Here is a 24,442-nt window from a genome sequence, read left to right as displayed (position 1 = left end):
TGGGCGGGTGGGGGCATGCCACAGGGGCAAGGGGTGGGCGGGTGGGGGCATGCCACTGGGGCAAGGGGTGGGCGGGTGGGGGCATGCCACAGGGGCAAGGGGTGGGCGGGTGGGGGCATGCCACAGGGGCAAGGGGTGGGCGGGTGGGGGCATGCCACAGGGACAAGGGGTGGGCGGGTGGGGGCATACCCCAGGGACAAGCGGTGGGCGGGTGGGGGCATACCCCAGGGACAAGCGGTGGGCGGGTGGGGGCATGCCACAGGGACAAGGGGTGGGCGGGTGGGGACAAGCCACAGGTACAAGGGGTGGGGACAAGCCACAGGGACAAGGGGTGGGCGGGTGGGGACAAGCCACAGGGACAAGGGGTGGGCGGGTGGGGACAAGCCACAGGGACAAGGGGTGGGCGGGTGGGGACAAGCCACAGGGACAAGGGGTGTGGACAAACCACAGGGGCAAGGGGTGGGCGGGTGGGGACAAACCACAGGGACAAGGGGTGGGCGGGTGGGGACAAACCACAGGGACAAGGGGTGGGCGGGTGGGGACAAGCCACGGGGACAAGCCACAGGGACAAGGGGTGGGCGGGTCGGGACAAGCCACAGGGACAAGGGGTGGGCGGGTGGGGACAAGCCACAGGGACAAGGGGTGGGCGGGTGGGGACAAGCCACAGGGACAAGGGGTGGGCGGGTGGGGACAAGGGGTGGGCGGGTGGGGACAAGCCACAGGGACAAGGGGTGGGCGGGTGGGGACAAGCCACAGGGACAAGGGGTGGGCGGGTGGGGGCATGCCACAGGGACAAGGGGTGGGCGGGTGGGGGCATGCCACAGGGACAAGGGGTGGGCGGGTGGGGGCATGCCACAGGGACAAGGGGTGGGGGCATACCACAGGAACAAGGGGTGGGCGGGTGGGGGCATGCCACAGGGACAAGGGGTGGGCGGGTGGGGGTATGCCACAGGGACAAGGGGTGGGCGGGTGGGGACATGCCACAGGGACAAGGGGTGGGCGGGTGGGGACAAGCCACAGGGACAAGGGGTGGGCGGGTGGGGACAAGCCACAGGGACAAGGGGTGGGCGGGTGGGGACAAGCCACAGGGACAAGGGGTGGGCGGGTGGGGACAAGGGGTGGGTGGGTGGGGACAAGGGGTGGGTGGGTGGGGACAAGCCACAGGGACAAGGGGTGGGTGGGTGGGGACAAGCCACAGGGACAAGGGGTGGGTGGGTGGGGACAACAAGGGGCGGGCGAAAGGGGACAAGCAACACAGACAAGGGAAGGGTGGGAAGAGACAAGCAACATTTACAAGGGGAGGTTGGGAGGGAACAAACAACATGGACAATGGAAGGGTGGGAGGGAACAAGCAGCACAGACAATGGAAGGGTGGGAGGGAACAAGCAAATTGGATAACGGGAGGGACCAAGCAACACGGACAATGGGAGGGCAGAAGGGAGCAAGCAACATGGACAACAGGAAGGCAGGAGGGAACAAGCAACACAGACAATAGGAGGGCGGAAAGGAGCAAACAACATGGAAAACAGTAGGGTGGGAGGGAGGAAGCAACACAGGCAATGGGAGTGTGAGAGGGAAGAAGCAACATGGACAACGTTAGAGCAACATGGACAACGTTAGAGCAGAAGGGAACACACAACACTGACAATGGGGTAGAACAATCAACACTGGCAATGGAAGGGCGGATGGGAACAAGGCAACATGGACAACATGAGAGTAGGAGGGAACAAGCAACACTGAAAAAAGGAGGGCGGGAGAGACAACAAGCAAGATGGACGTGAGGGCAGCAGGCAATAAACAACATGGACAGCAGGAGGGAACAAGCAACACTGACAATGGGAGGGCAGCAGGGAACAAGCAACACAGACAATGAGAGAGAACAATCAACACGGACAAAGGGAGGGCAGGTGACAATGGGAGGGCAGTTGGGAACAAGCAACATAGACAAAGGGAGGGCAGGTGACAAAGGGAGGGCAGGTGACAAAGGGAGGGCAGTTGGGAACAAGCAACATAGACAAAGGGAGGGCAGGTGACAAAGGGAGGGCAGGTGAAAATGGGAGGGCAGGTGACAACGGGAGGGCAGGTGACAACGGGAGGGCAGGTGACAACGGGAGGGCAGATGGGAACAAGCAACATGAACAATTAACAAGCCACACGGACAACGGGAGGGCGGGAGTGTACAAGCCACACGTACAATGAGAGGGAACAAGCAACACAATCAAGGGGAGGGTGGAAAGGAGCAAACATGGAAAACAGTAGGGTGGGAGGGGGGAAGCAACACAGACGAGGGGAGGGCGGGAGGGAACAAGCAACACAGACGAGGGGAGGGCGAGAGGGAACAAGCAACACAGACAAGGGGAGGGCGAGAGGGAACAAGCAACACAGACGAGGGGAGGGCGAGAGGGAACAAGCAACACAGACAAGGGGAGGGCGAGAGGGAACAAGCAACACAGACAAGGGGAGGGCGAGAGGGAACAAGCAACACAGACAAGGGGAGGGCGAGAGGGAACAAGCAACACAGACAAGGGGAGGGCGAGAGGGAACAAGCAACACAGACAAGGGGAGGGCGGGAGGGACCGACAAGGGGAGGGCGGGAGGGACTGACAAGGGGAGGGCGGGAGGGACCGACAAGGGGAGGGACCGACAAGGGGAGGGCGGGAGGGACCGACAAGGGGAGGGACCGACAAGGGGAGGGCGGGAGGGACCGACAAGGGGAGGGACCGACAAGGGGAGGGCGGGAGGGACCGACAAGGGGAGGGCGGGAGGGACCGACAAGGGGAGGGCGGGAGGGACCGACAAGGGGAGGGCGGGAGGGACCGACAAGGGGAGGGCGGGAGGGACCGACAAGGGGAGGGCACGACAAGGGGAGGGCACGACAAGGGGAGGGCGGGAGGGAACGACAAGTGGAGGGCACGACAAGGGGAGGGCGGGAGGGAACGACAAGTGGAGGGCACGACAAGGGGAGGGTGAGAGGGAACAAGTAACACAGACAAGTGGAGGGCACGACAAGGGGAGGGTGAGAGGGAACAAGTAACACAGACAAGGGGCGGGAACGACAAGGGGAGGGCGGGAGTTTCACGACCAGGGGGAGGGAGGGCGGGAGTTTCACGACCAGGGGGGGGAGGGCGGGAGTTTCACAACCAGGGGGAGGGAGGGCGGGAGTTTCACGACCAGGGGGAGGGAGGGCGGGAGTTTCACGACCAGGGGGAGGGAGGGCGGGAGTTTCACGACCAGGGGGAGGGAGGGCGGGAGTTTCACGACCAGGGGGAGGGAGGGCGGGAGTTTCACGACCAGGGGGAGGGAGGGCGGGAGTTTCACGACCAGGGGGAGGGAGGGCGGGAGTTTCACGACCAGGGGGAGGGAGGGCGGGAGTTTCACGACCAGGGGGAGGGAGGGCGGGAGTTTCACGACCAGGGGGAGGGAGGGCGGGAGTTTCACGACCAGGGGGAGGGAGGGCGGGAGTTTCACGACCAGGGGGAGGGAGGGCGGGAGTTTCACGACCAGGGGGAGGGAGGGCGGGTGTTGGACCCGGCCTCGCAGAACGGCCCTCCGTGCACCCGCACCACCGAAACCTGGTACCTGCAGCCCCAACCACCCGGCCCAGCCGGCCCCTCCTACCAGAACACCCGCACCCGGCCCGGACATCCCCGTCCATGGCCTCCCTCCTTTCGGCCACCCCGGGCCCGCATGCCCACTTCATGCGTCAAGATGGCCGCCCGGCCCCAGCGCGACCCTGGCCTAGAGGCGCCACTCCGGCTGGAGGACATCACACTTCCAGGGGGATGAGAGAGGGAGGAGCAGTTTCTATCGCACCTCTGGACTCCCCTGGGACGATGGGTTTCGATCGGCCCTCCGGCCTCCCTGAGAGCTGGCTCCACGCCTGCTGGGTGTCTGGGACTCCTCCCGGCCCGGCCCTGAACGAGATCAAAAGACAATAGCAGGAAACCCCGACAAGCGACCCCCAGGTGACAAGACCCCTGCCTCCACCGACCCCGGACATCAAAGAGGGGTCGACCTATAACAAGGGGTGCTCCGGGCCGGTCCGGCAGATTCGACGCTGGAACAACGTAAGCCTGCTGAGTGACTCGCGGCTCCTGAAAGATCGTAACATCTCTGAACTTGCGCCTAAGCCTGCTGAGTGACTCGCGGCTCCTGAAAGATCGTAACATCTCTGAACTTGCGCCTAAGCCTGCCGAGTGACTCGCGGCTCCTGAAAGATCGTAACATCTCTGAACTTGCGCCTAAGCCTGCTGAGTGACTCGCGGCTCCTGAAAGATCGTAACATCTCTGAACTTGCGCCTAAGCCTGCTGAGTGACTCGCGGCTCCTGAAGGATCGTAACATCTCTGAACTTGCGCCTAAGCCTGCTGAGTGACTCGCGGCTCCTGAAAGATCGTAACATCTCTGAACTTGCGCCTAAGCCTGCTGAGTGACTCGCGGCTCCTGGAAGATCGTAACATCTCCGAACTTGTGTCTAAGCCTGCTGAGAGACTCGCGGCTCCCCCAGATTCTCACGGCCCCGCCGGACCCCGACTACGACCCCGTATCCCCCGGCTCGAGGATTGTGGGCTGTGCGCCGGATACGTCCCTGCTTGAACTTTTGCCAAAGACTGTCCCGCTACCCCCCTACCTTTCCGAGACTCTTGCACCCGTGCACACCGTGTACATATTTGCCGTGATAGCCTACTTGATAAAGATTGTTTCTGAGAATAACCGGTGTGATTACTCTGTGTCGTGTGGCGCCAGAAGTACGATCCTAGCTGCGAGATTCCTCCCCCTGGGGAGTCTCCCGCCAGTACCCGGCTACGATACTTTGAGGGTGGGTCTCAGGGTAGTCAGGACCCCCTTTCCGGGCTCCTCTGAGGTCGCCGTCTAACATTGGTGGCAAGCGACGGGATTCGGGCCCATCACCTAGAGATCGTACCGTGAACAACGGACGCACCACCGACAAGGATGGCAGAAGGAAGTGCCATGAGCCCCGCAGAAACCAACGCCAACAGGGTGTTCCAGGTGGAGCATCTAGGAGAATATACACACAAGGAGCTGAAGCAGTTTTGCAAAGAACTTAAAATCGCTACCACTGGTCTCAACACGAAGGAAGATTTGCAGAAAGCACTGAAAACTTGGGTGGAGACCGGGGCCTCCCGCCCGGAAGGCACGGGGGAGCGCCCCGACGAAGCCGAACCTCCCCAAAGTGAAAGCAGCAGCAATCAGGTGCGAGGAGGCGTACCAGACGGGGGCTTCTCCCCAGAAGAACTCGCGGACAGAGAGAGAAGCCGCAATCATGAACTAGAGCTAGCCAAACTCAAAATTGAGGGCGAGTTGAAGTTAGCGGAAAAAAAACTAGCGGTAGAACAAATGCGTGTACAAGGCGAACTGGAGGAGAAAAAGCTCCAACGGGAGCACGAAGGAAGGAAGCTCCAGCTGGAGCACGAACGCAGCTTAAAGGAACTCGAGCTCAAGGCCCGAAACGAGGAAGGGAGGCCCCCAAGTAACCGAGAGACGGTCTCCCCAGCGGAACAGAAGGTCCACATCCCGAAGGATGTGGTCAAGGAATATTATAAAAACGATGACATTCAGCAATGGTTTCGGGCCTATGAGGTCGCCATGACCTCCCATCGGATCCCGGAGAAGGACTGGGGGGCGGGGTTGTGGGGGCGGTTTCTGAGCGAAGGAAGGGACACCCTGCTCGACCTACCCCTCTCCCTGCAGACCTCCTACAGCCACATGAAAGAGGCTCTACTCACAAGATACGGCCTCACCCCAGAAATGTACCGTCAGCGGTTCCGGGACTGCAGGAAGATCCCGGGCACCACATGGGTGGAATATGTAAACTTTTTCAGTCGGGCCTTCGATGGGTGGACCAAGGGCAGCAAGGTCACCACCCTGGCCGAACTCACTGATCTCATGTTGTGGGAACATCTAGCTGCGAACTGCTTCGTAGAGCTACGTCAACATCTGCTGGACAGTAAGCTCACAGATCCCCGGAAGCTGGCTGTGGAGGCCGACCGCTGGACCAACACCCGGGTCTCCCGGGGCATGGTAGGAGAGTACCCCCGAACCAGTCAGGGACCACCCCGCCAGAGAGGAGGAGGGAACCAGGGAGGGCCGAGAGAGTCCCAGCCTAGCCCCCCGAAGACACCACCTCCACCTTTCCCGGCGCCCCCTCCACCAGTAACCGGGCCCCCTGGGAAACGGGGACACCGGGTGACCGTCACATGTTTTCGCTGCCAGAAACCCGGGCACTACGCCAATGACCCAGAGTGCCCCATGGCCCCCCAAGTCCCCCCGATGAGACAGATAGCCAGCGTAGCCCTGGGGGAGGGGGTAGAGGAATCCGAAGAGTGGGAACCCGCAGCAATGGCCCTAGTATCCCTGGGAGATAGGGAGATGGTCCCTGGTAGCCTCCTCCCCTCCAACACCCAGAAGTATGGGCAGCTAGTCAAAATCAATGGCCACCAAGTAGAGGCCCTGCGAGACACCGGGGCCAGTATCACCGGTGTCCTCAGGCACCTAGTCCCCGAAGAGCAGATCCTCCCCAACGTCTTTTGCCCTGTGATATCCGCAGACAATAGAGAGAGCATGTGCCAGGTAGCCCTGGTGCCATTTGAGTGGGGAGGGGTGATAGGCAAACTCAAGGTGGCCGTAAGAACCTCCCAGCCGGTCGACTGCCTTTTAGGGAACGACCTAGAGAGTTCCCCATGGAAGCACGTAGAGCGTAAGGCCCACCTGGGAATGATGGGACTCCCCGAGTGGGTGTGCGCCACCACCCGATCTATGTCCGCCCGACTCACTCCCCAGAGGGAGGTCGAGAGCATCCCGATCGAAGAGATCAGAACAGTCCCCGCCGAGGGTCCTTCCGTCCCCCCATCAGAAGGGTCCGTCGCTAGCGATGAACCCACACCATCCGACCCGGACCCAGTCCCTGAGTTAGGCGATCTACCCGAGTTGGCCCAATGGCGCCACGAGGGCGGACCCACTCGGGAGGAGTTTTGCAGGGAGCAAGCCACTTGTCCGTCCCTGGTCGGGCTGCGGCGCCAAGCCGAGGGCCAAGCCGCAGGTGACCAGACCGGGACGCACCAAATCTATTGGGAGAATAGCATCCTGTACAGTGAGCAGAAGTCGGTGGAGCTGGGATCGGGACGGGTACTGGTGGTACCCCTCCGCTTCCGAGGTTTCCTCCTGGGTTTAGCCCACGACGTCCCCCTCGCCGGTCACCTGGGACAGGACAAGACGTACAACCGTCTTGTGACCCATTTTTACTGGCCTAAGATGAGAGCAGCGGTAGAGGCCCATTGCAAGTCCTGCCCCACGTGCCAGGCTAGTGGAAAGAGTGGAGGGAAACTCAAGGCTCCCCTCCAACCCTTCCCGGTCGTCAGTACCCCCTTCGAACGAGTCGGGATCGACATCGTGGGACCACTGGACCCCCCCACCTCCCAAGGCCACCGTTTTATCTTGGTCCTAGTGGACCACGCCACCCGCTACCCAGAGGCTATCCCCCTGCGCACCATTACGGCCCCTGTGGTGGGCCGGGCCCTGATGGGGATCTTTTCCAGGGTGGGGTTTCCCCGCGAGGTCGTGAGCGATCGCGGCACTAATTTTATCTCAAAGTATATGACGTCCCTGTGGCAACAATGTGGAGTGTCCTATAAGTTCACCACCCCGTACCATCCCCAAGGAAACGGCCTAGTAGAAAGATTTAATAGGACCTTGAAAGGGATGATCGCTGGCCTAGACGAACCCCTCCGGCGGAAGTGGGACGTCCTGCTCCCTTGCCTATTGTTCGCGTATAGAGAGGTCCCCCAGAAGTCCCTAGGATTCAGCCCGTTTGAGTTACTCTATGGGCACCCCGTCCGAGGTCCCCTCAGTTTGGTAAAGGAAGAGTGGGAGGCGGCACCCCAGACCACCCCCCGAGATGTGTTCCCATACGTCTTGGCCCTCCGGAACCAGACCAGGAAGTTCCGAGAACTGGCCGAGGCCAACCTGGAGGCGAGTCAAGAAGAGATGAAACGCTGGTACGACCAGAATGCCACTCTGGTTGAGTTCCAGCCGGGCCAGCAGGTGTGGGTCATGGCCCCCGTGAAGCCTGGCGCCCTCCAGGACCGATGGACTGGGCCGTACAAGGTGGTGGAGCGAAAGAGTCCAGTTACGTACTTGGTGGACGTCCAGTCGCCCCGGGACCCCCTCCGGGTCCTGCATGTGAACCGACTCAAGCCTCACTTCGTGCGGACAGAACTGAGCCTCCTGCTGGCCACCGATGACGGGGCCGAAGATGAGTCGGATCCCCTCCCGGACCTCCTGTGTGTCAAGGAGCAGGATGGCTCCGTGGAGGGAGTGAACCTTTCCCCAGCCCTCACGGCCCAACAACAAGCGGACTGCCGCCAGCTCCTAAGACAATTTGCCGATCTCTTCTCTCTGACCCCCCGGGTCACCAACTGGTGTGTTCATGACGTGGACACCGGGGACAGCCCGCCGGTGAGACACCGAGCCTACCGGGTTCCTGACCGGGTCCGGGCCTGCATTCAAGATGAGGTCTCGAAGATGCTGACCCTGGGGGTGATTGAGCCCTCTGACAGTCCCTGGGCCAGCCCCGTGGTCCTGGTCCCGAAGGCAGCGGCCCCCGGTGTCGCCCCCGAGCTCCGATTCTGCGTGGATTACCGGGGGCTCAATGACGTTACCCGAGCCGATGCCCACCCCATTCCACGAGCCGACGAACTCATTGACCGACTAGGGGCAGCTCGGTTCCTCAGCACATTCGACCTCACCTGCGGATACTGGCAGATTGCGCTCACCGAAGGAGCCAAGGAGCGGTCCGCTTTCTCCACCCCCGACGGGCACTACCGCTTCCGCGTGATGCCCTTCGGGATGAAAAATGCCCCGGCAACTTTCCAGCGACTGGTGAATAGGGTCCTGGCCGGGTTGGAACAGTTCAGCGCGGCATATCTAGACGATATCGCCGTCTTCAGTTCGGAGTGGAGTGAGCATCTCCAGCACCTCCGGAGGGTGCTAACCGCCCTGCGCCAGGCAGGCCTCACAGTAAAAGCTAGCAAGTGCCAGATCGGGCAAGGCTCCGTAGTCTACCTGGGGCACCGGGTCGGGAGCGGCCAGGTAGCCCCTCTACAACCAAAGATCGACGCCATCCTGGCCTGGGAACCACCCATCACCCAGACGGAGGTCCGAGCCTTCCTGGGACTCACAGGATACTACCGACGCTTCATTCGGGGATATGGCAGCCTGGTCGGCCCTCTCACCGAACTCACATCTAAAAAACAGCCAAAGAAGGTGCAGTGGACGGCTGCCTGCCAAGAGGCTTTCGATGCTCTAAAAAAGGCCATGTGCACTGCTCCCGTCCTCCAGGCTCCCGACTATGCCAAGGAATTCCTAGTCCAGACCGATGCCTCCGAACATGGCATTGGGGCCGTCCTGTCCCAAGTGAATGACCAAGGCCTAGACCAGCCCGTCGCCTTCCTCAGTCGGCGGCTGCTGCCCCGAGAGCAGAGGTGGAGCACCATAGAGCGCGAAGCCTTTGCCGTGGTCTGGGCACTCAAGAAGCTACGACCCTACCTGTTCGGCACGCATTTCAGAGTCCAAACTGACCATCGGCCCTTGCGGTGGCTCATGCAGATGCGAGGAGAAAACCCCAAGCTACTGCGGTGGTCAATCTCCCTCCAGGGGATGGATTTCACCGTAGAACACCGCCCTGGTACGGACCACGCCAACGCCGACGGCCTCTCCCGGTTCTTCCGCCTCAGCGAAGAGAACCCCCCAAGATGATGGGCAGTTCTCTCCGGCTTTCAGCTGGGGGGGACGCGTGTTGGACCCGGCCTCGCAGAACGGCCCTCCGTGCACCCGCACCACCGAAACCTGGTACCTGCAGCCCCAACCACCCGGCCCAGCCGGCCCCTCCTACCAGAACACCCGCACCCGGCCCGGACATCCCCGTCCATGGCCTCCCTCCTTTCGGCCACCCCGGGCCCGCATGCCCACTTCATGCGTCAAGATGGCCGCCCGGCCCCAGCGCGACCCTGGCCTAGAGGCGCCACTCCGGCTGGAGGACATCACACTTCCAGGGGGATGAGAGAGGGAGGAGCAGTTTCTATCGCACCTCTGGACTCCCCTGGGACGATGGGTTTCGATCGGCCCTCCGGCCTCCCTGAGAGCTGGCTCCACGCCTGCTGGGTGTCTGGGACTCCTCCCGGCCCGGCCCTGAACGAGATCAAAAGACAATAGCAGGAAACCCCGACAAGCGACCCCCAGGTGACAAGACCCCTGCCTCCACCGACCCCGGACATCAAAGAGGGGTCGACCTATAACAAGGGGTGCTCCGGGCCGGTCCGGCAGATTCGACGCTGGAACAACGTAAGCCTGCTGAGTGACTCGCGGCTCCTGAAAGATCGTAACATCTCTGAACTTGCGCCTAAGCCTGCTGAGTGACTCGCGGCTCCTGAAAGATCGTAACATCTCTGAACTTGCGCCTAAGCCTGCCGAGTGACTCGCGGCTCCTGAAAGATCGTAACATCTCTGAACTTGCGCCTAAGCCTGCTGAGTGACTCGCGGCTCCTGAAAGATTGTAACATCTCTGAACTTGCGCCTAAGCCTGCTGAGTGACTCGCGGCTCCTGAAGGATCGTAACATCTCTGAACTTGCGCCTAAGCCTGCTGAGTGACTCGCGGCTCCTGAAAGATCGTAACATCTCTGAACTTGCGCCTAAGCCTGCTGAGTGACTCGCGGCTCCTGGAAGATCGTAACATCTCCGAACTTGTGTCTAAGCCTGCTGAGAGACTCGCGGCTCCCCCAGATTCTCACGGCCCCGCCGGACCCCGACTACGACCCCGTATCCCCCGGCTCGAGGATTGTGGGCTGTGCGCCGGATACGTCCCTGCTTGAACTTTTGCCAAAGACTGTCCCGCTACCCCCCTACCTTTCCGAGACTCTTGCACCCGTGCACACCGTGTACATATTTGCCGTGATAGCCTACTTGATAAAGATTGTTTCTGAGAATAACCGGTGTGATTACTCTGTGTCGTGTGGCGCCAGAAGTACGATCCTAGCTGCGAGATTCCTCCCCCTGGGGAGTCTCCCGCCAGTACCCGGCTACGATACTTTGAGGGTGGGTCTCAGGGTAGTCAGGACCCCCTTTCCGGGCTCCTCTGAGGTCGCCGTCTAACAGCGGGAGTTTCACGACAGGGGGGGGGAGGGCGGGAGTTTCACGACAAGGGGAGGGCGGGAGTTTCACGACAAGGGGAGGGCGGGAGTTTCACGACAAGGGGAGGGCGGGAGTTTCACGACAAGGGGAGGGCGGGAGTTTCACGACAAGGGGAGGGCGGGAGTTTCACGACAAGGGGAGGGCGGGAGTTTCACGACAAGGGGAGGGCGGGAGTTTCACGACAAGGGGAGGGCGGGAGTTTCACGACAAGGGGAGGGCGGGAGTTTCACGACAAGGGGAGGGCGGGAGTTTCACGACAAGGGGAGGGCGGGAGTTTCACGACAAGGGGAGGGCGGGAGTTTCACGACAAGGGGAGGGCGGGAGTTTCACGACAAGGGGAGGGCGGGAGTTTCACGACAAGGGGAGGGCGGGAGTTTCACGACAAGGGGAGGGCGGGAGTTTCACGACAAGAGGAGGGCGGGAGGGAACGACAAGAGGAGGGCGGGAGGGAACGACAAGAGGAGGGCGGGAGGGAACGACAAGAGGAGGGCGGGAGGGAACGACAAGAGGAGGGCGGGAGGGAACGACAAGAGGAGGGCGGGAGGGAACGACAAGAGGAGGGTGGGAGGGAACGACAAGAGGAGGGTGGGAGGGAACGACAAGAGGAGGGTGGGAGGGAACGACAAGAGGAGGGCGGGAGGGAACGACAAGAGGAGGGCGGGAGGGAACGACAAGAGGAGGGCGGGAGGGAACGACAAGAGGAGGGCGGGAGGGAACAATAGGGGGAGGGTGGGAGGGAACAACAAGGGGAGGGCGAGAGGGGACAAGCAACACAGACAAGGGGAGGGCGAGAGGGGACAAGCAACACAGACAAGGGGAGGGTGGGAGGGACAAGCAACACAGACAAGGGGAGGGTGGGAGGGGACAAGCAACACAGACAAGGGGAGGGTGGGAGGGGACAAGCAACACAGACAAGGGGAGGGTGGGAGGGGACAACCAACATTTACAAGGGGAGGTTGGGAGGGAAAGCAACATGGACAACGGAAGGGTGGGAAGGAACAAGCAGCACAGACAATGGAAGGGTGGGAGGGAACAAGCAACATGGATAACGGGAGGGACCAAGCAACACAGACAATTGGAGGGCAAAAGGGAGCAAGCAACATGGACAACAGGAGGGCAGGAGGGAACAAGCAACACAGACAACAGGAGGGCGGAAAGGAGCAAACATGGAAAAAAGTAGGGTGGGAGGGAGGAAGCAAAACGGGCAATGGGAGTCTGTGAGAGAACAAGCAACATGGACAACGTTAAAGCAGAAGGGAATACACAACACTGACAATGGGAGAGAACAATCAACACTGACAATGGGAGGGCGGATGGGAACAAGGCAACATGGACAACAAGAGAGTGGGAGAGAACAAGCAACACTGACAAAAGGAGGGCAGGAGAGACAACCAGCAACACAGACAACGTGAGGGAAGGAGGCAATAAGCAACATGGACAGCGAAAGGGAATAAGCAACACTGACAAAGGGAGGGCAGCAGGGAACAAGCAACACAGACAATGGAAGAGAACAAGCAACATTGACTATGGGAGGGCAGGAGGGAACAAGCAACATGGACAAAGGGAGGGTAAAAGCAACATGGACCAAGGGAGGGTAAAAGCAACATGGACAACGGGAGGGACCAAGCAACACAGTGGGAGGGAGGGAGGGACCAACCAACATAGACAGGAGGGCAGGGGGGAGCAAGCCACACAGACAACTAACAAGCAACATGAACAATGGGAGGGAATTTGAGAATTTTTTTAAGTTCCTTTTGTTGAGTTACAAATGCTCACAAAAAGGATATTGTGAATTATCTTTTATTCTAATTTTTTGCATTTCATTAGATTGTACCAGCTTTACCAACAAAAGGAACAACTGGAAATGCCATTAGCCATATACCTTCTCGTCCATTCTCTCCCCCCACCTCCAATCCCACCAGCCCTTTCGTCCTATATCCGGGCCTGAAAGGAATGGCCCCATAACCCAGTACTTGCCATTTTTCTCTGAATAGTTTGTATAATTATTTGAATTCTGGGATGCACTAGGCTTCATGTAAAATGCAGACGCATGGCCTGAAGCTTTTTATAGAAGTTTAACAATAGTGAGTGTACGAGTTTAGGATTTTTTTTCTTCACTAAAATGGCATAATGCACATAAGATCCACAAATTTAGAAATAAGATGGCAAAATAACACCCATAGCTAGTTGGTTATAATAAATTCTACTACTCATAATAGTGGGAAAAACACTGTTTTGATTAATACCTTGTACTGGCATCACTGCACAATGGAGAACAAATAATAGGGCAGTAATTTCGAGCAGGTTTTTGTAATCAGTTTTTTCTTATTTCCAGTGGACGTCTGAAACTACAATAATGTAATGTAACTGCAGACCAAATTCAGAAACTCGTTTGTAAGAAAATGGTATCGACCGACTATCGTCATGTGCCAGTACTTGACAGCAGCACGGAAAACCCGATGCCATTTAGTTACCACGGGGTGAAACACACATTGCCTGACTACTACCACCAAATGCATGACAAAAGAATTCCAAAGAGAAATGCTTACATCACTGCTTAGAGTATTGTAGTTTAAGATCACAAATTTTCTAAACATCACCTATAATAACTTGGTGACAATATTCAACCTTTAACCTGTAGATTTTAATATATGGTTTGGCCCCAGTTGGTTGTTTACACATTAAAGGCACCACAGGTTCTTTAGTTCACGTAACTGAGCAATACTAAGGTCCTGGGGCCCTTCCATGTCAGACAGTTACGGCTATCCAGTTTACTAAGTACCAGAGCTGATCAGTGGTTCGTTGCAAACAGGATAAAAGGGCGCATCAAATTTATTCCGTTTATTTGGAACTTCGAACTGCGGAGCAGTGGCTGTTGTATGAGAACACCCAGGTTTCTGACAGAGGAGGCAAAAGGCAGCGAGTTAAGAGCAAAAAGGTTTGTGCAAGGTGAGGGCAGAGGTGCCGGAGAGAAAGGGCCTCTGTCTTAGAAGAGTTCAACAATGGGGGTGGGGCTGAAGGCCATCCAAACATGAATACGAATGGTGAGATTGGAAGTGCTTTCATTGAATTTGAGTGCGCTGTAAATGTGAAAAGAAATTGTGTATGATTGGCATAAAGGCGATAGGAGAAGCCAAAAGAGGAGATTTAGCCACTGAGGGAGGTGGTGTAGACAGAATTTATGGTGCAGTTATAAATGCTCTGAAATATTTAGGTGATTGACCATAAAGTGCCTTTGTGGGCAATTGCTATATTTCACTGACAACCAATAAATCTACGCCAGACTAGTGGAAACATGCACTTTCGGATTTAACTTCGACGTATCTCTCACTACCTGGTGTTTTACCAGTTGTAAACATGAAATGGCAAACTATAATAAACAACTGCATATAACAAGATACAGTATTCTATCCTGGATAGGATGGTTGATATTGAGCTAATGAAATTCCAGACATACTAAAAAAAAAAAGAAAAGTCAATTGCACATGGCGATTAAAGGTTCTGACCGCTTTGGTAATTTATAGAATTAAATCTCTTGAACCGTCCAAAAAAGGAGGTTAGGCACATTTTGGAATAGTTCTGTGGCTATGCCATGTGAGCAAGGCCAACCACTGTTCCCGCTCAAAAGCGTCTAAATTTCACCTTAACTGACAACTAACATTCTCTGCTTCATCTGTTTTTAAAGGTCCACCAAACCGTCAGAAATCGCTTAGGTAGATCAATTTTGACTTGAACCATCAGGTATCTAACAGTCATTTAAGAGGCACACCATCAACTCCTGCCACTGCTCGACAAAATGCAGAAGTATGTAATGCACCATGTTAAAAGAGAGCAAAAAAAGTCCAGTACAATAAGGACATCCAGATGCCTGAGCATCCAGGCACCTGACAGTTGATTTTTTAGGTCGAGCCTAGGCAGTGCACATGCGCTGTCCGCAAGACCTGTTCTATTTAACAAAACAACTTTTATTTTTGCCTGCGACTTACCATTGGTTCACTCTGGAGTCGCTCTTCTTTGCTATCTCCCAAGTCATTCACGCAGCCAATGTGTCAACTCCGGTCAAGGTTAAGGAGCACCAACCAAGAACAGTCTCCTTATGCTTACTTTCTGTTTTAGAGAACTTTTTTTGTAAAATGTTGCTTTACATCCATCGCTGCTTCAGCCCTCCCACCAGCCTCTGACACAAACACAGCATTTCCCTTAATCAGATGGCGTGTCCGTTGTTGCTTCTGCCCACCCTCCGACACAAATTCAGCGTTTCCCTTAATCAAATGGCCAATGAGCACATACTCTAAATATATATAAATGTAATGCTTTCTATTTATTTAGCTCAATACTTTAATCAAAAGGGGGACATTAATCACAAAACAGTTTTTTAAGCGTACATGTACAGTGAGATGTTTATTTTTAAGATTGCAAGAATATGTCACAAAATAAAAAGAAAAAATATGCTGTCTTTAGCTTCCCTCGTACCTAGCGTTGGACTTGTTTTGGTAGGGGTTACCCATGTATGTGGGTCTTTGCTAGGTTAATAGTTCTCGTCTTCGATTTCAGGCCTAGCAACACTGCCCGCCTTCTGTCACTGGGCGGGCTCCAGCTACGGAAATACAAACCTGCGGCCCGGGGCCCAGCCTGCCCGTTCGTATCAATGCACTAGCGACGAGGCCACCCAGAAGTGTATAATATGCAGAGCTTGCTGTTCCCATTGTGTTATATCTTATATTTATCCTCACAGCTCCAAATCGTGATCAAGTGATTTACACAGCTTGACCCTCTTCATCTGGGCTCATTTCTTGAAGCAATTAATTCCAGTAGCGTGTGGTATGTTTTGGTATTGTTTTACATTATGCTATGTGTTCCTTTATTCTATGTTTCTTTCCTTTATCATATGATATTATACTACTATTTCATGCATTATGCTATGAAATGTGTTTCATTATAATATGTTTTTATGTAAGGCTGTGCTACTCTACGTGGCAAGGGCATGCTATAATAGGTAAGCTATGTTCTGGTGTGCTATGTTGCTCTATGCTAGGTTGCTACTTGCGGGTAGCCCAGTAGATTAATGCACCTTCTGCAGAGGTTTGGGTTAAATAAATGACATCGGGTTGGAATCCCTGCAGGACCCAGTAAGCTCCTAGTTATGCACTTTCCCTACCTATCTGCCTACATAAACTACAGTTAACAGCTCAATATTTTAGTTATTTTGGGTTGAATAGGTTTACACAATACAATAAAACTGGCAAGGCGCGTTATTCGGTGGCGTCAGGCCACATTTTTCCATATTGTGTTACACATTGGTGTAGGTTATCCTATGCTAAACTACATCATGGTACGTGGACAGTTTAAGAATCCAGCCTGGCACTCGCATACCTTCTTGACTCTAGTACCCTCTGATTTTGTGTTCAGCCTTCTCACCTGAACAGATGGTAAGGTAGCTCAAGGGTTAAGCACTTGCTCCTGAAAACTGTAAGTAAAGTGCAGGTTATATCCACCAATCCGGAGGGGCTAAATTGCTCTTCAGCTTTGTGAGGCTGAGTTAACAAGTACAGTGCACAATCTGTACAGTAACTGGAAATCTGTCTTTTGCATTTCATTTGTGTACACTTAGAATTACTGAGTAGTTGGCTGGCTTCTACGTTGCACATATCAGGTCTTTAAATTATTAATAGCATTTTGACTGTCACGCTCTCTTTTGAGCACATTTATCATTTAATTTGAAATCAGATTACCAGCTGTTGTAGGGCTAAATAAGAAACCATTGCAAATTAAGTCCACTCTTGCGGCTGACTCTTTCACTTGCGGGGGTGGGTGGAGTGCAAAGGTTAATGGTTTAAATTCTTTAGCCATGCTGCATAGGATCAGGGATGCTATGCAGCATTGCTAAAACCCATTGGCAAAGCCACTAGTCCCAAAGGCTAAACACTTCCCGTCTCTCTCATGCGGTTTACTTCACATCTTATAGTGCACTTTCTTTCCTGTGTATTTTCAAAGTTTCTGTCCCTCAATTCAACGCTATCCTCCTCTTCTTGGGGTGTCTTCTGCGTACACAGGTGCTCCCTTTTTATGCGTTTGTGGCCTCGTCACCCCTTCGTTCTCCAGTCTCACTCACTTTCTGCTCCTCTGTCTCCAGTTTATTCCCCACTTGCTGCACAAACTACCTATCCCTTTCTATCAGTCATGTGCTGCTCTCACCCCATCTATTCACCATGCCACATAATTCCACTACTCAAATACACTCCACATGACAGTTACAACCCACACAATTCCACAACTAGCAATTCCAATACAACCCACATAATCCACTCCACCAAGATACATCCACTGCACCCCAAAACACATAGGTAAAAGACATTGTCATTTACAAAGCCAATAGCTCTAACTCTAGCAAATGTGAGACCGATTTCATTGCAAATGCTTGTTATTTTTGCATGTGTTCTTCATACCACCCAGCTGCCTCTTGTTAGGAAAGGAATAGTCACTTTTTGTGGAGAATATAATTGGCTAAATTGTATTTTTTGCAGATCAGACGTCTGCCATTGGGGTTGCCTCACTTTCTTTCCTCATGTTGTTTGTATACCGCCAAAAATGTTAATGGTGCTTAGGGGGTAAAGAAGGGATAAAACTGCAGTGCTTGGTATGTTACTCAGTTTTGCATAAGGGACTTTTGTGACTATTATGGCCTCGCAGTGCTAGTAACTGCTGCCGCTTGTTTTAAACGGATGTTGTTATCTCATATTGGTAGGATAGAGCTTTGATAACTCTTGACCCTTTTCAAAGCACCAGGTGGAAGACAAAGGACAATAAGCGTTATGTTATTTAATTGTCTGCTCCAAACTTCTGCCATTGCTATAGCACAATAGTACCCTCAAAATCTGGCATCTGTTAATTCTTCCTAATATGCATCCACTACTCAAATTATAATTCACCAACTATTTCCCAACCTCTCCCCTCCCTTTGTTTATACCTCTCCCCACCCAAACAAAAACAACTATAATAACCATTAGAACAGACAGGTAATACTTGCCAACATAAAAAAAAAAGAAAGAAAATCGCTAAACTTTAATATTAATTCTTCTTCTAATAAGGTCGTTCAATTATACATAATCTCATCCTAATTATAGATAAGGTAACAATGCGTGCAACACTTATTGTATTGTAACTTTGCAACATGCTGCAGACAAGTCACACTACTCTACAACATAGCTTAAACACATTAGCAAAGCCAATAGCACTGGCTAAATACCTATAAGGTCCCAAAGCCAAGACCTACTTGCTATGCCAATGCTGGTTTTATTTCTAGTGCCGATTCCATCCAAACCCTGAGTGATGGATATCAGATATGCTTCTTAAGGCCTCCAAGTTGTTCAGACAACTGGCCCTGTAATGTTAATGAGTAGTTCCTGTGGATCTGCAGCATGCAAAATACTCTCTGAAGTAAAATGCATGTTTTGACACTTGTGCATCACACATATTCAATATTTTCCTGGAACAATACCAGAAGGCTCTAATTCCTTGCATGAGGCAAAGGCAATCCAGGCACAATATCCATCCACCACTTAGTCTCATTTCTTTCAATATCGGGTCAATTCTCCTAACAGGCCTTCACTCAATCTCGAGGGTAAGGCCTTCTTCAGTGGCGGCTGCTATTTAACGGTGGTGGGGAGGGAGGTTGTGGGGGGTGGAGGGGGGAGCGAAAAAAATAATAATAATATTAATCACCTACCTGTGTGTCGCTGCCGCCTCTCGGTCCTCTTCACCCGCCTACAGGACTCCAGGGCAGGAAGCAAGAACAGGAAGTCCCCAGGCTTCTAGGCTCCTCTAAGCAAATCACGGCTCTGCAATGCAGTGTTGTGATAGGTCTAAGAACCTTGGTTCGGCACTCAGACGGGGCCAGGTAACCTGAGCATGTTCTCCACCCAGGCTGTAATGCAGCCTGGGAGGAGAACATGCAAATTGCGCATGATTGTTTGGCCGACCCGAGACGGCCAGCCAAAGCGTAATGGGCACTTAAGAGAATGCAAAACACTCCTCCAGCTCCTCTGTGAGAGCCCAGCCTCACCCCGCCCCTACCCAACTGAGCAACAATGGAAAAATAAAATGATAATAACAATGAGTTACTTTATTTTCTCCTTTTTGACCTGCTCAGTGGGGCGACGAGAAGCCGCCCCATACCTTCTTAATGAAATGATGATCAGTCCAGGAGAAATAAGTGGTCACCTTTTGTAGAATTTTCAGCTCTAAAGTCATGTTAATAAAATTGGTGGCATATTTAAGACACTTAACCGCATAGTGAAACCCTAGTCCTCTCACGGCTTCATTATTTTCGTAGTACATGTAACACACTGCACAGTATCCCTGTGGATACTCAAGTCTCCTAAAGCCAAGATAATGTTCAGATGAAATTGCTTTTGTTGTAGTAGTTGAAATGAAATGAAATGAAATCCGATTTGTAACGCGCAACTTAGCTCAATGGGCGTCAAGGCGCCTAACAAAGATTACTAGTTAAATAAAAATAGAGGTTGCTTACTGATAGGCTTTAACAAAATACCAGGTTTTGAGTGCTTGTTTAAAAAGGGTTATTGAAGGTTGGGCTTTGATCTCTAAAGGGAGAGCATTCCATAGCCGGGGAGCCACATTACAGAAAGCCCTACTTCCCCATCTGACTTTCTTAAAGCGGGGAACTACCAACAGGTTCATCTCTGGAGCACTTGAGTGAAGATAGAAGAATAACCTAAGGGCCTGTTAATTAGACCTCAACCCAAGGAGGTATTGTGGTGCAATGAACAAAGGAGAGCGAAGCATTCGCAGCCTGAATAAATCATTGACCTTGCGAAGGGATATTCTTCTCCATTTATAACAGACAATCCTCCCCTTTATTAAATCAAAAGGTATGAAAACAAGGGGAGGGAGCAGCACCTCTATTCATCCCTAAATCAGGGTTCAGTAATCCACATGCAGAGCAGTCTCTCCAATGAGGTCTTGGACCAACATAATTATTTTCACAATTCGAGGGACCTTTTCTACACACTGGGTAAAACTTCAGCGACCTCTTTGAAATACATGTCACAGTGCTACGACAAGGGCTTGAACTTGTGCTGGACTCCTGCTGAAGTCTCAGGGACAAAAGACTTCACCACCAGCTCCCCTCTGAATTTCTTTGCTGGGAATTCTGTCTTCAGAAGCCTGCATGTCGCTGGGAGCACGACTCAACGAAGGAGAAGCGTGTTGCAGCCGCAGAGGTCGCTGATGCATCACCAGAGAAGCGTGCCTTCGTCAAAGCGGTTACCCGATGCATCACTGGAGAAGCGTGTCACTGCCGCAGAGATCACCATTGCATCACCAGAGAATCACGTCGCAGGGCCTGTCGCAGCTCCAAAGTTACAGAGTTTGCCACACGGCCGCCGAGCGTGCACGCATCTCATTCACATAGTCGCATCAAGGGTGCCATCTTAATCGCACCGGATTGTCGCATCGAGGCGCCATCTTGTCGCATCGTAACTGGAATGCAGTAAGAGAATCAACGCATCACCTCTCCTCTGGTAAGGACCAAGACACGTCCCCTACTCTGCGCAAATATTGAGGCGCGACACATAGTCTCCCCCAAAGTAAGGAACCGACGCATCTCCATCCCTGCAAACCTTTTGTTTGTTTTGCGTTACGCGTTCAGGTACTTTTGTGAGAACTTTGTTGCATTTATCATCAACTTGATCTAAGTGACTTCTTGTGGATTTTTGTCATTTGTGGTCTTGTTTTAAGTCTATATAAAGAAAACGTATTTTTATAAAACCTGTGTGCTCTCCATCTGTAGTGTTTTCACTGTATTAATGTAGGTGTTCACAAATGCTTAACACACTGCCTCTGAGATAAGCATGTCTGCTCGTGCCAAGCTACCAAGGGGGTGAGCAGGGGTTATCCAGGAGTGCAATCCCCTTTCCCTGACTGGAAGCAAGGGTCCCTATTTGGTCAAAGGTACCTACCTCTGCCAACTAGAGACCCCCTGTTCTAACACTGGGTACAAGGATGAGTATTCAAAACAAGGGCACAATAAATTGTGAGAGCTCAGTGTCTGGCCGCCATAAGTCTCCCTGAAGCAATGAGAAGGGCAAGAAAGAAAAAAAAAAAAAAAAGACAGGCCTGTCCAGAACTGTCCTCATCTTAAACATTAGAAACTTCAGTCCAACTACTTGTACCGCCCATACACCAAATAGTAGTGCTCAGGAATAGCCACTAAGCAGTCCTTTGCTAACAAAGCCCTCAATTTCTAAGGGGAGCTCGGTTTACATCATCCTTCACTTAAGTGCCTGGGTCTTCACCACCCAGCCACGGAATGCAGTGAATACAATTCCACTGGCTGGGGAAGCTATATGCACCCTCCATCTTCTGCCATGCTAAACTAATGGCAATCCGTGAATTCCAGTGGTCTTAGTAATCAGACTTCCACAGCACACAGTCTTGCTACCACACAAGTGCCACACACTCATAGCACAGATATGCACTAGACATATAAACTAAATGTCAGTACAAGGATCTGGGACTCGCATTACAGCATAACTTTACACGAGAAGGGTAAGTAGACCTGTGCTGACTCATAAACACTTGGTACACTGCCACCACCACTTTAAGTAATTCAACCAGGGTATGGACAAATTAATAACAGTGCTTGTAAGAGCTCCTGAAATAGTGCTGGTGCTTGTGAGAGCCAGAATTGTGTTTGCATAGCACATTCAAATTCAGTTGCTGCCTCCTCTTCAAATGTGAACTTTAGGTTGGTGCCATCAAAGCACAGAGCAACTAAACAAGGCAAGGGGAAAGCAATGCCTATATTCACAACTTTCTTGCCGAGTGGGTTTTGATAGAGAAGTTTTAACATTACTTCACAATGCTGTTAGACGCAGACACAATCTATTATAAGGTGCAAGAATACAAGTTAAGATAACAGATGAAATATTTTTCATTGATTCTGACATACTCACCAAGGCATTTTCTCTGATCTGCAAGTTATCTAAAGCCACATTACCTGAAAAACAAAGAAATGAATAGGTATATTTTGAAATATGACAGTAGGAAAATTGGTAATTGTAGCAAAATTAAAGAAAGTGGATACAAGTAGTTCCCGTTTAAATAAGTGGTGAACAACTTGTTACACATGCTGTAAATATTGGCCTACAAATGAAAAGGAATTTGCACTAGATTCCAGACTCAAGTTGTCACCAACAATGCTTTATAATTATTTGGTAAACTTTATCCTTTTTGGGCAATGTGTGCACATGTGTCTGAAAGGTTCCTACATTTAAAACACCAAAGAGGGCAAACAAATCCGAGGAAATTAGAAAAGGAAGAAGGCTTTGGAAATTAAACAAGCAACGGCAATGCTAGTAGGTCTGGTTTATGAATGAAAATGCAAAAGCCATGGATCACAAAGTAATCTGTGTGCTACTCTCCAGGTCTGGAACATGCATTTTATAATTGGATTATCAGCTGTGTTCCATTCTATAGCAATCCACTAAGGTGGATCGTTAATTTAGGGGCTGTGGTATATCAGCTGGGAAAAGTGATTAGCTACGTAGTATGTACCAATGTATGGCAACCAGAGCCCACAATATGTTCATGTTTAATATGGGTTCAGAGGTCCCCTATATAAATGATTTGACGGTATCATCAATTTTCTTGATTAAGGAGTTGTGTATCTGTATGGAAAACATTCAAAATATGTAATTAATATGTCATTGCATAATATTCATTACACCGGTGTAATCTTGAATAATTTCCCACATTATATTCTGCACAAAATACCCCAAATTACGCTATTACGCCACATCACATAATTTTCTGTCTAGTCAGAGAACAATACTAATGCAGTAGCATGGGAACATGTAAATAAAATTTCTTTCCACAGTCATATTTCTAAAATCCAGCATGAAACCGGACCATTACGTAAAAAGTCTGTCGGTTTCCCTTTCTTCTTTCCACCATTCCTATGCCTCCCCTCTCTGAGCACATGAATGTGCACCTTAATCTTCAACATATATTTTTTAATTTTCCCATGCATTTCAAACATCACAACCTATTGTTCCTTAAAAGTCATGCCCCTTTAAACTGACAATACTTTATCGCCTCTAGAGCTTCTATTTACCCTGAACCATCTGTATGAACTCACATACCTGCACTGCCCCAATAATGAGCTCTCCTAATCTCAGTTAATTCAATGTAGCACGAATAAACTAGAGTGACTACATGAATAGGTTTGAGTGTACAAGACTAATCCCTATAACAAGCAAGAGCTAACAATACTGGATACTGGAATAACCACTAACATTTGGTTCTGGAGTCAAGCGCTTCAAAGACAGTAAGTACTATATAAATGTAATTACAATTACAAATGTGCTGTCGTCTAAACACGCATGTATATGCTTACAATAACAAAACTAATAATAGAAGAAGGTATTGTATTGTTTTAAATTTCAAGTATGGATACCACATCACCCGGTCGATGCTAGAAGCAATGTATGCGATGCCAGCAGTTGAACATAGTACCTGACTTCCTGCCGCTTCTACATGTTACATACATACTTTGCAGCCAAAATTATGTATTAAACTTACTCAGATAAATTCCTGGATAATATCTGTGGATTTGTGGTATAGGGTCAATGGGAAAAGTGCCTATTGTGGTTTATGTCATTCCGGACACTTATATATTTACATGTTACCTAAACTCCAGTATTAAGCACGTGTCTACCCATTTACTGTATATGCTATACTGGATATATGTTTCAAAAACTTAAATTAAAAAAGTATGGATACCACATTTAGAACCGACCTGTTGTCCATTTTGGATTGGTAAAACAATGATACACTATGGACAACGTTATTCCAGAATGGTCTTGTGATTTATAGGAAAATGCGATGCGAGATGCAGCGCACTGCAGATGAAACGAGTAGCAAGCAAGTGACCCATTTGCACTGCCTGGAGAGCTGCAGTATCCTCTTAAGAAACATTAAAATAAAAAAGAGAAGCAGAGAATAGAATGATAAAAGGAGAAAAAACCAAACTAGAGAACTGGCCAAACAGCCTTGACACTGAAATGCGCTATTGTTCAGGTGGAGGTACACAGAAAATGCCGGCATTCACAGACAAGTGAAACAATGACTGATGCAGACTGAAAGATGAACCAATGCACTTTGCTGTCTTGGATAGAAGAGAAGTGTAAAACACACCTCAACAGACCATAGGCAG

At 51.8% G+C, this 24,442-nt stretch overlaps 1 protein-coding gene across 1 annotated transcript in view; it reads right to left on the bottom strand.

Annotated features, from left to right (window-relative positions):
• The window catches only part of VPS13C (vacuolar protein sorting 13 homolog C), a 2,873,871-nt gene that overhangs the window by 2,817,389 nt on the left and 32,040 nt on the right, over positions 1-24,442 (bottom strand). The window contains exon 2 of the mRNA XM_085648297.1: positions 22,182-22,225. Coding sequence (XP_085504423.1) covers positions 22,182-22,225 — 44 coding nt within the window. The remainder of the gene's footprint in view (positions 1-22,181; positions 22,226-24,442) is intronic.

This window comes from Triturus cristatus, chromosome 3_2, assembly GCF_964204655.1.
Source record: "Triturus cristatus chromosome 3_2, aTriCri1.1, whole genome shotgun sequence".
In the NCBI taxonomy this organism is placed as follows: Eukaryota; Metazoa; Chordata; class Amphibia; order Caudata; family Salamandridae; genus Triturus; species Triturus cristatus.
This window is presented reverse-complemented; position numbering and strand designations above follow the sequence as displayed.